The sequence below is a fragment of the Pinus tabuliformis genome, chromosome 4_1 (assembly GCF_031772625.1).
Source record: "Pinus tabuliformis cultivar Carrire ecotype Pingquan chromosome 4_1, CPIR1, whole genome shotgun sequence".
NCBI lineage: Eukaryota > Viridiplantae > Streptophyta > Pinopsida > Pinales > Pinaceae > Pinus > Pinus tabuliformis.
Genome location: NC_142303.1, coordinates 922,324,805 through 922,340,506, shown reverse-complemented (window position 1 = coordinate 922,340,506; position 15,702 = coordinate 922,324,805). Strand labels below are relative to the sequence as shown.

Here is a 15,702-nt window from a genome sequence, read left to right as displayed (position 1 = left end):
TGGATATTCCACTGGACAGTTCATCACAACAGATTTGATAATATTATATTAAAAATATGAGATTCTACACTATTACAATTTTATTAAACTTTAAGATCTGTATATTTAATTGTAATTAGTGCATGCATGTGAATGGAAATTATGCAGAAAAGTAGAGAACAAAAAAATAAGCACACACACAAGACATGCTCTCTGGGAAACCCTTTCGAGAGAAAACCCAGCTGGAATGTGAGGCCACTTCGCTCTATTTCTCTATCTCGAAATATGGTTGTAGGTACAAAGAAGTAATGCTTGTGGCCCGTGGGATGATACAGTGCATAGATCCTCTCTGTGTGCTCTACCTAGTATCTCTCCTGGCTACCTTTGCTCAACTATGGAACAAAATGTTCTCGAAATATTAAAATGTCTCTTCCTCCTAGTGGCCCGGTTATAACACAGCCCAATAGCCTACTAGTGGTTAAGTCTGACTACATCAACTCTTAACTAGAGTTACAATATAGGCTCTTCTAGAGTCTTTTACATCATAATCACGTGGCTAGCCCCTTTTTCATGATTAATGGGGGCTAACGCAGCATCCTCCCAAATTATAGGTGTGAAAACAGAAATGTCAACTTCTGAGTGGCATAACTTTTGCATATGGACTCCGATTGACGCGCTTCTTGCGCCGTTGGAAAGATCTTTGAGTGTAAAATAGCATGAAATGGTGTTGCGCTGAAGCGGCAGAGTTTTACCCCCCAAAAAATGTCCTTTGATGCCTCAAAATGCTCCCGGAAGGTCTCAGACCTTGTTTTGCCAAACTGGGTCCTGACAATAAAAACGGTCCCATGAGTTGATTCCTCCACTTTTTCCACCCCAAATGCATCGAGATGGATGACAAACAATATTATGATCCAATCCAGATCAAGAACAGTCAGACTTTTTAGGTCATATAGAATCAGGTGACCCAGGTTAGTGTCAAAGCAAAAAACACAAAAGGAAATTATAAAGCAATTGGAAGTAATCTCAACAAAGAAATTCAAAGGCAAAGGCAGCTGGGCCAAGGAATGCACTATTAAAGTGTGTAAGGGCAGAAAAGAAAAACAGAAGAATATAAAGACAGATTCCGCTGGATGCACACTGATATGGGTTGTTAGAGTAGTCATTCAAAACTTCTAAAGGTAAACAGGCCAGAGAAGGATTTCAACATTGCATACAGGTAAGAAAAAAAATTCCAAACCATTATTGCGAAATAAACTACAGAGAACTTTAACAAGATGTAATATCTCTGGTACTGTTGCTGTAATATTTTCATGAAACCTAATAAAATCCCTCCTTGCTGGTTTTTCCTCACAATGGGGTTTTCCAGGATAAATAGCTGTGCCAAAAATGAGTGTTTGAATTTTTGTTTTTGGTGTGCATAAATTGTTAGAAGCTCAGCTGTGTTAACTGTTCATAGATTTCAGGTTTAAATTTTCTGAGTTTTCAGTAAAATTAAAATCTGGGTATAAATATTTACTGGCACATTAATCTGATTGCTGGGCTTAGAGAATTTAACAATAGACATGTGACATGCCAGTTTCACCATATTGTATTTGGCTGCTCAGAGACCCACAAATATTTTATTTCAAGGATGTTAACATAATATTCATTTCAGATTGCAGTTAGTAACTCTTTATTGAATCCAAGCCACGTAGTTAATTCTTATTTCCTTGTCTACTTGGATACTGATGGAAATAGTCTGATAAATTAGAGTGAGGGCCACTTAACGAGCCAATTTCACCAGCTCTTATTTGGTTGCTTGGGGACCCATAAATATTTTAACTTAAGGATGTCAATATAATTTTCATTTCAAATTTGCAGTTCTTGGCTCTCTATTAAATCGAAGCCGTTCATTTAATTATTATTTCCTTAAAAATTAAATTAGGCTCAATTAATACTGATTGATATACTTTGATAAATTAGATTGAGGACCTCACACCGCTGTCTAGTTAAGAGAAGAAGTTAAAGGCAGACTGGCTTGTTATGACAATGTAGTTAAGGAGCTTTACCGTCCGTTCTTCGGGCACATTCAAATATATTATGTCTCTTCTTTTAAGACCTTGGAAGCTTCTTTAAAAGCCCTATCTTGGGATATCTTATTAGACGTAGCCGCGTATGGCACTTCACTAGAATCCTTAAAGTGGGTCTTAAGCTACATTATAATTGAGCAGAACTAAGTTGAATTGAATTATAACAGTTTCATGGAATTCTTGAACGGACTGTTGTCCAAAATAAGTGCAGTTATATACAGCTTGAGAATTAAGCATGGCCCTCAATTACTTACTAGTGGAGAGACGACCTTAGGGTTTCTGTAAGTTGTGTATGAGATCTCTGTGTAATTTCAGCTCTGAATTTTTTAGAAGCCAAATGCAGTAGTTTACTACATTTAATGGAACTGATAGCTTTATTAAGGCGAGGGGAAAGGGTAGGAATAATGTGAAATGAAATCTTAACATACGGATATACAACATCGGATACAAACCACTCACAAGTCAAAGATGACCCACAACATGTTTCAATGAAATTACAAAACATGTTAACAGAGAGAGGGAAGATTGTATCACACCAACGAAGAGAAGGATAGAGCATAAACAGCCCACTATTACTGCATCATTTTTGAAAAGGGTATTCATAAAAACTTACTTGGAAAATTGGGGGGAAAGGGGCTCCATACATATACTACATTCAAATGTGTCAGGATCAATAGTGGCAATAAGGGCCTTGCCGCTGCCCACAGCTGCTGCCGCCGCTGCCACTGCTGCTGCTTCTCCAGAGCAGTTTAGGTTGTTTCCCATATTGGGTACCTCAGAGGATCCTTCACATTCGGACAATTTTACTCTCTTCGGACTCGTAAACTCCTCACTGGCTTCTCCGGATGAGAATTTAACCATTTTGTGGCCTTTTGTTTCCGTTTTTCAAAGGTTGTCCGGCGTCCTTGGCAGCTTTCTTTCCACCTCTCGCGGTGGTTTGCCTTCCTCTTCTCCAGTGGAACTTACAGAACGCTGTTCACATTAACATCCACGTCATTCATATCGTTGTGCTCTTCTAGTTATACGGTCTCTTCAAACCGTGGTCCTAAAGATGTGCGCGACACATGTCAACAATGACCGACGGGATCGGCGAAGGCCCACATTATCACTTTTCTTCTCCTATCAAAAAATTGAATATTCTTACTTTCTTGATACGGGGTTAATTTTAAGTTCAATTTTGAATATTTATTTTTCGTGGTTTTTACGCCTCGTTTCCGTGGAATCATTTCACCTTCTTGTGTGTTTTTCATTTTATTCAATTTGGTGTTATAAAATTTTAGTATTTTTTTAATTGATGTCGAATTTTAATTGAATTTTTGTTTAAACTAGCATTTGCATCTAATGTTGCAAAGGAAACGCCCTAAGGCATAGTGTGTGGAAGAATATTGAAATGTGAATGGGCATTTTTGAAAGCAAGGGTCGATGATAATGAATTTGAATTGAGGAAGCCATGCCAAAAACCCTATTCAGGGGTTAAAGTGCCTATGAAATGGAATAAAAGTAGTCATACATATCCATTGAACTTGTTTAGATACCTTAAAGATTGCCTAGTTGAAGGTGAAGTTAAACAAATGAATTCACGCGAACAACAACTGGGTATCCATATCGATATACAAAATTTTAAGGAGAGGCATGTTAATCTTTTCAAACAACATTCTAATGTATTTGCCTAGAAATATGAAGACCTTAAACCATGTCACATTGTGATGAACTAAATCCTTGCCAGGATATATTCCTTATGATGCAATGCGCTTAGGAAGTTTTGTTGTTGGAAAGTTTGATTGGGTTGCATTGAATTAAGCAAGGCTAAAACATTAATGTTGACGTTGTAGCTATAGTTGTTCTGCATGTTGTTGAATCTCTTTGCAAGTTTGGTTTCATCGTGCCCATATGCTAAGGAGAGGGTCCTCTTGAGAGAATTGAATTTGCTGTCATTATCCACTGCTAATTCTTCTTGTTTTGGGACAACTTCATAACAAAAATCGCTATTGTTGTCATTGTTATTGCTGAAATTGTTGTGAGAGAGGTTGGAGAACTGGACTTGAGGTAGTTTGTTGTTGTTTCCATTGCCATCCATGGCTTCATCGTTTAAAAAACCATCTATGAAAGGATCGTCACTCTCCAACAACCCACTGAAAGAGGCAATGTTGGGCAGTTGCAGTTTGTTTTGCTGATAAATATCAGGAAAAGAAGCCATCACTTCATCTGCACTTGGTGATTCATCTCGTTCTACCCCTTGTACTCCTTGAGAATGACCATTTTTCTTGTAAATTCGGCACAACACCCAATCATCAAGCTGGAGAACAGAAGTGCCATCAAAATCAACAATACCAATTTTAGTTGAATGAATCAATTCCTATTCATAAAGAATCAAAACACAAGAACTGTGAAAGGAAAATCATTCATATTGATCAATATTCAAGAAGACATCATTTTGTAGGGTGTGTTATTTGTATTTACACAATTGATTTTTTTATCCAATCAACTATGCTATTCTCTATGCTTTTGCTAGGTTCCTTCATCACCACCATCATTGGGAAATTCATTTCCCTCTTGAAGTATGAAACGAGTAGCAATTCCGAATTGATCTCACACTACCACCACAAAGAAGCTAGCAATCCTGATATACAAATCAAACCAGCCATCCTATCAAGCGATCCATGTAGTTCACAATCTATAGCTTTGATAACCCAAAACTCAAATCTTTTATATTTAATATGCACAGAAATTTTCACATTAATATGTCTGGATCTCATTCTAAGATCTTTACAGATCTGATACAGAGGTAAACCAGATTTTTCATACTACGACAAGCAATATTAGCAAGTCTTTGAGTCTCTCTTATGTAATGTCTCCTCCTTATTTGATAGAGTTGACGTTGTATGAGCATCGACTGCATTGAAGGGATCATCCAATAGATAAATGTCAACATCGTTATATACTGCTCTAGCCAACTGAATCCTTTGTTTTTGTCTCCACTCATATTCAATCTCTCTCCCCAATCTAAGTGATATCTCCATGAGCAAAACTCTCTATATCCTTGTCTAATGCACAGGCTTTTATTGCCTTCTTGTATTGAATTTTGTCTATTGGTTTCCCATAGAGTATGTTATCTCTGACAGTACCACTCTGAATCCAAGTTGTTTGTGCCACGTAGGCAACATTGCCATATACTTCAACCTGCACGTAGTCCAATCAAAAAGTTTATGGAAGAATTTATGTATATAGAAAGCAAAAAAGCAGCATCTACAATCTTGTTGAACTATGAAATGGTTACTTTTGCTCAAGAAGAGTAGTTAATGCTCAACTTACATCTGAAATTTTTGGGATTTCTCCAAGAACTGTATATAGCATAGTAGATTTCCCTGATCCCACTGAGCCACAAATTGCTACCTTTTCTCCAGTTTTAATGTGCAGATTTATTCCCTTCAAATGTTGGCTTTGTCAATGAAGATTCTGGATCCGAGCTGAGTATGGCTTGATGAATTTCGATGGTATACTAGGATCCGGAAAGTGCTTTCCTCACAACAAAATCTAGTCTCAGCTCATCATATTGTAAGAACTTGTCCAAAACGATCTAAGGAGACTTTAACCTGAATTAATATAGCCAAAACTTCAGGTAGCATTCTCACTAGATCTTGTATCACACGGAATGTTGCAAGCACTGTAAATATGGTTGTGGCAGTTAACGGTGGATCCCCTATGATAGGACACCCGGCAAAAACTATAGATGCAGTAATGATGGGTGACATCCAGTAGAGTATGGTACCATATGTTCTATTAAATTGTGCTGAAGACAACCATTTGAACTCCACAGCTCGGAGATTTTCTATCAGCTCTTTAAATTTTTCTTCCCATGCTTGTAGTTTGATTATTTTCATACTATTAAGAATTTCAGATGTTATTCTGAGTCTTTCATCCTGTGCAGTCATGAACACAACTTGGCACTTCTTGAGGGTTTTGGCCTTGGAAATTTGAGTGTTAACTTAAATTTGTAACATTATTCAATCATCATTATACATCATTTTACAATTTAATAAATTTAATTGCACCAGATGTTGCAATGGAAACGACGTAAGGCAATAGCATATAACATTAATTAATGTTTTTTTGACAATTTTTGAAAGTCAGAAAAATATCAAGAAAAGGAATTTGGAGGAGATGAATGTGATGGCAAGGCAAATATGTTAAACTTCAACGATCAAATATGTTGAATAAATCTGCCACTATCGGAAGAGGAACATCTAATCCCATGACGCCACTGATGCATTGGGCTGAAGGTCCCTCACCAATTTGAAGAATATACGACTCTCTAATGATATTGCTCAAAGGAAACCAAGAAAACAATGTTATGACACCACAGGGCATTTATTATTAGCTCCATATTTGCTAAAATTTGCATTTTCTTTCTTACAAACATTCTGAAGCTAAGTCTCTTCTTGCATAGATGAAGATGAACAATTTGCAAATGATGAGGAGAATTAGGGATTTAAAAATATAAATTTCCATGCCTGCTAGTTCCTAAATAATATCCCAATAACTACAACACATATAAAGAGCAATTTCTTTGTAGGAAAAGAAAAGGCAAATCTGTTAAACTTAAACGATCAAATATGTTGCATAAATCTGCCACCAATGATGTTGAAACAGTACATTTATATTGGTCTCACGAAGAAGCATGAACCTGCCAAGTTCCAACGCAAAAATATTTCTTAAAATGTATATATGGAAATGTGTTCATCTCTTTATTGGATGCGTTGTGCATTTGATATTCATGAGTTCTCTTCGTGGGCGCACTTCTTCTTTCTTGGCACACACTTAATGTTTGATTCTTGGTGACATGCTTGGATTTTTCAACACCTGGATATTTGCTTGTTGGCTCTCTCGGTCTGCTGGCTGAGATTCGAAAAGTGGAATGACAAAAACCAAAAGTGGAATTGCGTGGGGGTGGTTCCCTGGGAGTGAGCTTCACCAATGCACAATATACACCTAGTAGACTTGAAACCCAAATAAACCATTCCTAAGAGATCTTTGATATGAACAATGAGGAAGTTTAATCTTGTTGCCACCGACAATATCAAAATCATAAAACGAAGTGCAAATAGAGCATTGCTTACCCATCCATTCACTATTCCATCTCATTGCTATGAACATATATGCCTCACATTCATTACAGAGCCTTGGCATTGTTATGACTACAATTCAATGACTTTTGTTGGTGCAATTAAAAACATTGTGTGATAGATGCAGCAAAAGGTGATAATGCCCATGTCATAGTACTCACACTAAGGTATGCCATTGATCATCATTGAGTATTGCAACCGTACAATATCTTGACTACAGCTCGACTATGATGCAAAGAATACAGTGAAAAAATCTTTGGGCCATATACCAATTGTTATGAGAATAAGAACACCGAATAAAGCTGGTGGATTTCTGGAAAAGCTCAAAAAGTTTAACTGTATTATTTTGCCCAGAAAATGTTACAACATCCCCAATCCAATAAATCATTCATGGGACTTTAAACACCCTAAGTAGCTAAAGCTTCCATCTTTGACCTGCTTCTCCAACCCATGAATGCCTTGATAAGCATTTCTTCTAGGGCTTCATCTTCCTCAACTTCTTTGGGAAAACTCTATGTCCCGCTCCTTATTACTCACATAATGAATATATGTTAAATCACCAATTCCCTACATCCAGAAGCTTCTTTCAATGGTGCATGTAGAATTGCTGCCAAAGGACAGGCTAGATATGTGTTCAAAAAAATAGCAACAAATTATTCATTAGCATGTATGCAGAGGATCTTTAGTACAGATAATGAGGAAGACGAACCCTTACCGCATAGGTAGAGTTAGGCTATTTGAGAGCATGTGGGGAAGATGGACAGTGTATTGATTAAACATTCAATGCACAATCACTGCAAGTCTTACCATTGACGACTGTGTTGTTGTTGGGCTAATGTGCAGGTTCAGACACGATCTCAGCCGTTCCAACAGTGCCGTATTTTTCCCGGCTATGTAAACTGTTTTTAGCAACTTTACCTTCTTGGAAATCTTGTGCCCATTTAGTGCAGTTATCCACTAACGCGTTCCCCACACTCTCTATGAAACCACCGACAATGTCTGCTAAAGCACTCTGTAATTCATCGACCACTTCCATAAAATTCCCTGTTGAACTGCAATCAATGTTCTTGCATAATCTGTATAAGGCGTTCCCTGCCCCTGCCTTCTTCCAATCCAGAGAGTCTCCTCCATGTTCAATAACCGTAACTTTCCTTTTACTTTCTTCTGCAAGATTATCGATTGTAGCCGGTGCATCTTCCATGTATACAACACTTGTAGTATCCAGAGCATTCTCTGCAGTTTGTTCCTGTAATGTTTTGAATACACTATCTGCCGCTTTACTCAGCAAGCTATCGGTTGCAGGATCTGAGTCCTCCACCAAATCCATCAGTTCACATGCTTCAGAGTATGCTTTTAAAGCATTTCTCCCACAATCAGGTGACAACCGAACGATTATATTGACCAATGAAACCGCTGTTAGCTTCAATGACAGTTTGCTCACGTATATGTAATGCTCTTCCACATCTAATACAGGGCCAGGATCTCTTTTCCACAAGAACTTCAAACCCGCTTTATTTTGTAATTTTGCAGGATCCAAACTCCGTATACCCACACATCCTGTTGATTTCTATAGTTTCTCAAAAACCAGATTAGGGTATTGCATTCTATACCATCCATGTTGCCCTCTTTCACAAGTTCCTTTGCTTTCTTGATGGAATTTCGGTTTGTTACAAACACGGTCGAAGGAGCCCCCCACAGAAGGTCCACTTTCTCCAAAATTGGCCTGTATTCTGAAAAATCCCCGTCCTCTGTTTCACCCGGCTTTGATAAAAACTTTGAGGATATTTTCTGCATACACCTATTATCCAACACGAACTCTGCCATAAACCAACAGAGTTTACTAGTATAAACCATAAAAGATTGCAGCCAATACACACATCGCAACAAAACCCATAAAAAGGCCCATAAGAAACGTATTTCTATTCCTTCCGAGCCAATCGTTTTATTTACCTTTTCATCAACAATACTTTTCTGCTTCTTGGATGCTGCTTCCTACAACTCAATGATGTACCTCGTCCAAAAGTCCTCTACCTGGAAATAGGTATACCATCTTTCATTTGGATTCCAGCTTTGCCATCTTCCATAGTACGCTACAGAGGTAAGACATCTCCAGCCGATGATTGCCCACCCTATCAGGATGAATACGACTTCCATGTTTGTTGTGATGAATTTTAACCGAGATTTGACACCAGGAAACACGTCTATAATTGGGCCCTGAACAAGCCATCAGGCGATTGAACTTAAAATACAAATTGTGACTGCTACTACGGCCGACGCGTCTAACACTGTTCTTGCAATTATGTTTTCAGGATAACATGCACAGGAGACAATCCAAGATTTGAGTACAAGATCTTCTACTGCTGCGAGGAGTTCTCTATAGCGTTACCTTGATTTGCTAAAATAATGGGAAGTTTTTGAGCGATGATATCCCGGATGCTTTTATTGGCTATTGTTGCAGAGCTGGAAGAAAGACATGAAGAGTCTCTGCCAAGAGTCTCATCGTCAGCCGGCAGTCTCTACGAAGAGTCTCATTGCCAGCAGAAGAGTCTCATCGCGAGCAAGCGAGGCCTGGCCTTTCATTGGCCCATTACCATGGAAAAAAACTATTTTTCTATGAAAAAAACAGATTAAACGGACGACAGAAAACACCCCAATCATCTAACACACAAAATCAATGGCTCAGGATCGCACACGTCACATTTTAGGGATGTTTTTCTCAGAGGGAACGCCTTACGGCGTAAAAATTAAAAAATTATATATAAGTAAAAATGAAAAAACATTAACAAAAATTATTTTTATTTATTATATTAGCCTTGGAGTGTTGTTTTCGTATTTCCAAAAAGGTTTTCCAGTTAATTTTTTTAATTATTAAACATAAACATACGATCACCCCTAATGTTATTACTTTCAGTTTGTGACTTGTTTCATAATCATAAGGTCAGTTTGTGACTTGTTTCTTAATCATAAGGTCTATTCGATAAGTAGGAACGTGTAAACTTCTGAGGGAATTCGATAATTAGAGATAACACAGAACGCTCTTCATTTTCCTGGAAATTCTGACAGGAATTCTGCGAATATTTCCACAGCGATAACAGTTTCGCTTGTATAATGGAGAATTAGATTATTGTTTTATCTTTCTTGTATAATGGAGAATTAGATTATTGTTTTATCTTTCATTTTTATTGTGTCAAATTTTTGTTGTGTTAAATTTAATGAAGTGAAATGATATTTTAGGGTTTATGTGTGATTAAAAATAGTCTATGAGATTATTAATTTTTTATTTTTTTGTAATTCAATTTTTTTCCCAATTTAAATTGACGATGAGTTGGTCTAACTTTCTAACAATTTTCTCTAAACAAATAATGCCAAGAAACTTATGCGAACATGTTCTCATAATTTTCTATGATGTCTTTGAATGCATCACATTCCAAAATGAAATGTTTTTCCAATTCCACTGCTCCAGACGTGCAAAATATACATACTCATTCTTCCCAAGCTTCTTTAGGCCTTTTCCACCGCCCTGTGTCACAGGGAAATTGATGTGAGTTGGTCCTTAATTGAGCAATAAGAACCTTTGCCCTCCACTAAATGCTAGCTCCATTGAACTATTTTTGTTGTAGATTACAAGTAGGGTTGAATTCCTCAATGTAGTGCTTCTTTTTACTCCTCTTTTCCCCATACCTTTTAAAGAAACTTCTCCATAACAAACTCCTTTAGCTCCTTGCTATTTGTGAGACATGCATTGAAGTAGATATTCCATTTTTGCATCCATGTGTAGTTTTGTTTCATCCATGTTTTCTTTTTTTACAAACTCCTTTAGCTCCTTGCTATTTGTGAGACATGCTTTGAGCTCCTTGCTATTTGTGAGACATGCGTTGAGGTAGATATTCCATTTTTGCATCCATATATAATTTTGTTTCATCCATATTTTTTTTTCACTAATTCTAGCCGAGTCCTCTCCGTTAGACCCAACCCAGCAGGGTCCTCTCCCTTGGAACCAGTGTAGTGTTGAATGACATTTTTCCGTTACTTTTTGTTACTGTGAACAATTTACATACCCAGTGTAGTGTTGAATGACATTTTCCGTTACTTTTTGTTACTGTGAACAATTAACATACATAAGTCTGAGTGTGACTATATTTCAGAATTCAAATGATCGAGCTTCTGATTAAGTGCCAATTCCTTAATCAATCGTCTTAGATTTATGAAGTCTCTTGACTCTACATGGAGCAGCATGTATAAAAATCACTTTTGTTAATTTACATACTCAATGATCTTTTACAGTTGTTTTTTCATGTTCGTATATTTGTTTTTTTTCTACCGAGTGTAGCGAATTTACTTGTAAGTGCAGAGCACAGAGAACACAAAGCGAGCAGCTAACAGAAATTTAGGTAATGTGAATAATAATGGAACTGTGTTGGGTTAATAGATTTATAATTGTTTATTTATACCATTAGCTAATGTGAATAATAATGATGGAACTGTGTTGCGTTAATAGATTTATAATTGTTTATTTATATTATTATTTAAAGTTTTTTATGAGCTGACACTAAATTTTTATTTATACAATTATTTAATTTTTTTATGAGTCAATATTAAATATTATTTTGGCCACGGACAAACAGCTTTACACATCATACTAAGTTGTAAAATGCTCAGCGCAATAATTTAAGAGTATTTTAACTGCTGTTATGGTTGTTGAATTCTCTAAAGACTCTCTGAATTATGTTGTCAAGCTACTCATAATTAGTGCTGAATTTACTGCTATAGTGATGAATTTGTTAATGTTGATCTAATGCTATGGCTAATTGTTCAGTACTCATGCACACACCCCCACTCTTGTCATGAAGTTCTTGTTGCTACAATGTTCTTAAAAAGAGAACCAGACATTTTTTTAGTACATTCAACGAGATACTAGACATGTCAGTTATACTAAGTTGTAAAATGCTCAGCGCGATAATTTAAGAGTATTTTAACTGCTGTTATGGTTGTTGAATTCTCTAAAGACTCTCTGAATTATGTTGTCAAGCTACTCATAATTAGTGCTGAATTTACTGCTATAGTGATGAATTTGTTAATGTTGATCTAATGCTATGGCTAATTGTTCAGTACTCATGCACACACCCCCACTCTTGTCATGAAGTTCTTGTTGCTACAATGTTCTTAAAAAGAGAACAAGACATATTTGTAGTACATTCAATGAGATACTAGACATGTCAGTTAGGCAGATTCTTGGTGATACATGATGATCTCAAACATATCTACCTAGATTGACATTTGCATCTGCGTGCTTTAAACAAATAATGCATGAAACACGATGTTAACTACGATATACAAGCAAGCCATTGATTCAAAACATAATCACATTCAGTACTGAGTGAGTGCCCTCGTTATTCCAACAGCTTAATCCATGCACAGCTAATCTTAGTAAAATAACTGGTTCAAAAACTCTTCTTACAACACAATTTAAAAATACTAGGCAATGAAAAATTTATCAACTAATAACAGAAGCATCATCCAAAATACTAGTCATTGAATATGGAATACAGATGGAACATGGTACTCTTTAACGGGGAGCTTGTTTACGTACAAGAATCCTTCAAACCCAATTCTATATTACAGCAACTTTGGGGGGCAATGCATAAATTATATGACCCTAAAGTTAAAAGCTAGGGTCAGCAAGTTACAATTAACCTGATGATTCCCATGCCTGGACCCAATTCAAATCCAAGGTGGGCCAATTCCTTTACCAGAAGAACGCTCATCATCGTATATCTGGATGAAGTACTTTCTAAGCAGCCATTCATTATTATCTTTTTCCTGGGTATTAGATCCTACTCTAGAAGAAAGTTCATGTGAAGCAGTTACAGAGATATGAGGATAGCTCAAAACAAACAAAACGGTTTGGTATACACAAACTGTCATCTAACATAACCTACAAACTAGGATCTCTCTTTAACCTGCAGCCACTCTATCAGATCGAACATTTGCTTCCAATACGGCATGACATTTACCAGTTGAATCGCTCATCTCACTCTCCCTTTGCTCATCTCTTTGGCTAGAACTCAAATTGCTTATTTTAGATAGAACTTGAGGATAGCCATTGCCTCCTTGCTGCATAAACTGTGACTGTGTCTCTCTAGGACCATTTCTTTCTGAATCTCCTACTCTATCCTTTCTTTGAAAATTCCTCAACATTACCTGTTTCACATAATCCAACAATGTCAAAAAAGTTTCATATCCTAAGGCCAATAAACCACACTGACTTGTCTACGCTACCACGAAAGATATGTTACCTTTAGTGATTCATTCTCAGAAGCAAGCTTTTCAGATTCCTCTGCTATAAGATTTATTTCATTTCTGAGTGCCATGTTCTCAGAAGTCAGTGTCTCAACTTTTGCAGACAACTCTTCGCATTCCATCTGTTTCATGGAAGTCCTTGGCAGCTTTCTTTCCACCTCTCGCGGTGGTTTGCCTTCCTCTTCTCCAGTGGAACTTACAGAACGCTGTTCACATTAACATCCACGTCATTCATATCGTTGTGCTCTTCTAGTTATACGGTCTCTTCAAACCGTGGTCCTAAAGATGTGCGCGACACATGTCAACAATGACCGACGGGATCGGCGAAGGCCCACATTATCACTTTTCTTCTCCTATCAAAAAATTGAATATTCTTACTTTCTTGATACGGGGTTAATTTTAAGTTCAATTTTGAATATTTATTTTTCGTGGTTTTTACGCCTCGTTTCCGTGGAATCATTTCACCTTCTTGTGTGTTTTTCATTTTATTCAATTTGGTGTTATAAAATTTTAGTATTTTTTTAATTGATGTCGAATTTTAATTGAATTTTTGTTTAAATAATTTCCGAAAGTAAAATTTTATAAAATTTTAAATATATAATACTAATATAGTTATATAAATTAAATAAATGGAAAATATTGAAATACATTAATATATAATAAATATCAAAATATTTATATCATAATATATTTTATATTATTTCTTTGGATATGGGTAAGTAGGAGGCAATTCTCTTAGCGAATTGACGATATTAAGCATATGGAGGGTATTCAGTTTTACATGGTTTTTATTCGGCCTATTTACTCCACGCATCCCATCACCTCGGTTTGTGAGGACCACCTTGCTCCTTCTCTTGGTTTTTTACCCCATCGCAACCTGACTTCCCTGCCATTCCTTCTCTGGTTGCTTTCCCTTCCGCTCAGCACCACTCCTCCCATTCTTGTAACTATGCCCACATCATGAGCAGTGACAGAGGGCATGGTCGTCACTCTAGGCGTGGACGAGGCCGAGGAATAACCCATCGGTGGCATGGTTTTCCTTGAATAACAGTGATGAGCTAGCCTGCACTCACAGATAGCAGCTAGAGATGGTTGTCCTCACTATTGGTTTGACCACTGAGTTATGATAGGTTTTCCCACCTGTGAAAAAAATAGATTTCCCCTTATAAATATGCCACATTTATTAGTTTGTCCCTTATAAGCAATAAACTATAATATGTAAATGGAAATGGAACTGTCCACTCAAACTTAAGTGTTTTGGTTAGTTGATGTGGAGGAATAAGATCTTGAAGTGGGATAATTTATGCAAGAGGGGGTTCAAAGGGCCAGGGAGATGTGTCACGCGTGTTTCGACATCTGAGGATGTGGAACACCTATTTTTAAAATGCCCATTCACTATCTCCATCTGGATGGGAGTGTTGGACATCTTAAAGTTGTTTGTTGATTGGAACAACAAGTCTATTGATGTATGCCTTAAGGACTAGGGTTCTCTAGTTATATGACTTGGTGCACTCTTCCCTTATTTATTTTTTGGGGCATTTGGTGCAACATAAATGCTAGAATATTTGAGGAATCTTGTATGGACATCAAGAGGACTTGCATATCAATTGCAACATATTTCAATGAATTTGGTCCGACAAAATTAAAGAGGTATGAGAGACGTCTTCAACTCTTGAATATTTGGGACAGGTTACTTGTTGGTTTCTTTGATGGGGTGGCCTACAATGATCATTGTGGGAGCGGGGTTTGTATGTTATTAAACTGGGTTATTACTATCATTTTATCTGGAACAATTAGGTGGGCACTAATACCCATGCAGAGGTCATTGCACTATGGGGGTTATGTTCTATGCTAGATGGCTCTCCATAGCCTTTTTGATGGTATTCGGAGACTCAAAGGTGGTTATTGATTGGGTTCAAAATCGATCTTCTTTCGATACCACCATGCTCATAAATTTGATGGAGAGAATATTACCGATTATGGATGAATTTCAGGACTTCTCCTTCTCTCATTTATATCGAGAGCAGAATTTAGTTGTTGATGGGTTATCAAAAGAAGAACTCAACAAAACATTTAGGGGAATTTTTTACTCTTCCTTTTACAATGAAAGTTTCCAGGAATCAGGGAATATTCAAATGATATACTCATCTACTATACAGGGATCGAGGAATATTCAAATGATATACTCGTCTACTATACAAGGATCTCTACTATATGTTTTATTATTTTAT

General features: G+C 36.8%; 1 protein-coding gene across 1 annotated transcript; it reads right to left on the bottom strand.

Moving 5' to 3' along the window:
• Nucleotides 1-13,003: 13,003 nt before the first annotated feature.
• LOC149179172 (common plant regulatory factor 1-like) lies at nt 13,004-13,597 on the bottom strand. Its single transcript, XM_089423788.1, has 2 exons — nt 13,468-13,597; nt 13,004-13,372 (listed from the first exon to the last, which is right to left on the bottom strand). Exons 1-2 carry the CDS (start codon nt 13,591-13,593, stop codon nt 13,127-13,129), a joined length of 372 nt encoding a protein of 123 aa, XP_089279914.1. The 5' UTR covers nt 13,594-13,597; the 3' UTR covers nt 13,004-13,126.
• Nucleotides 13,598-15,702: the final 2,105 nt, after the last annotated feature.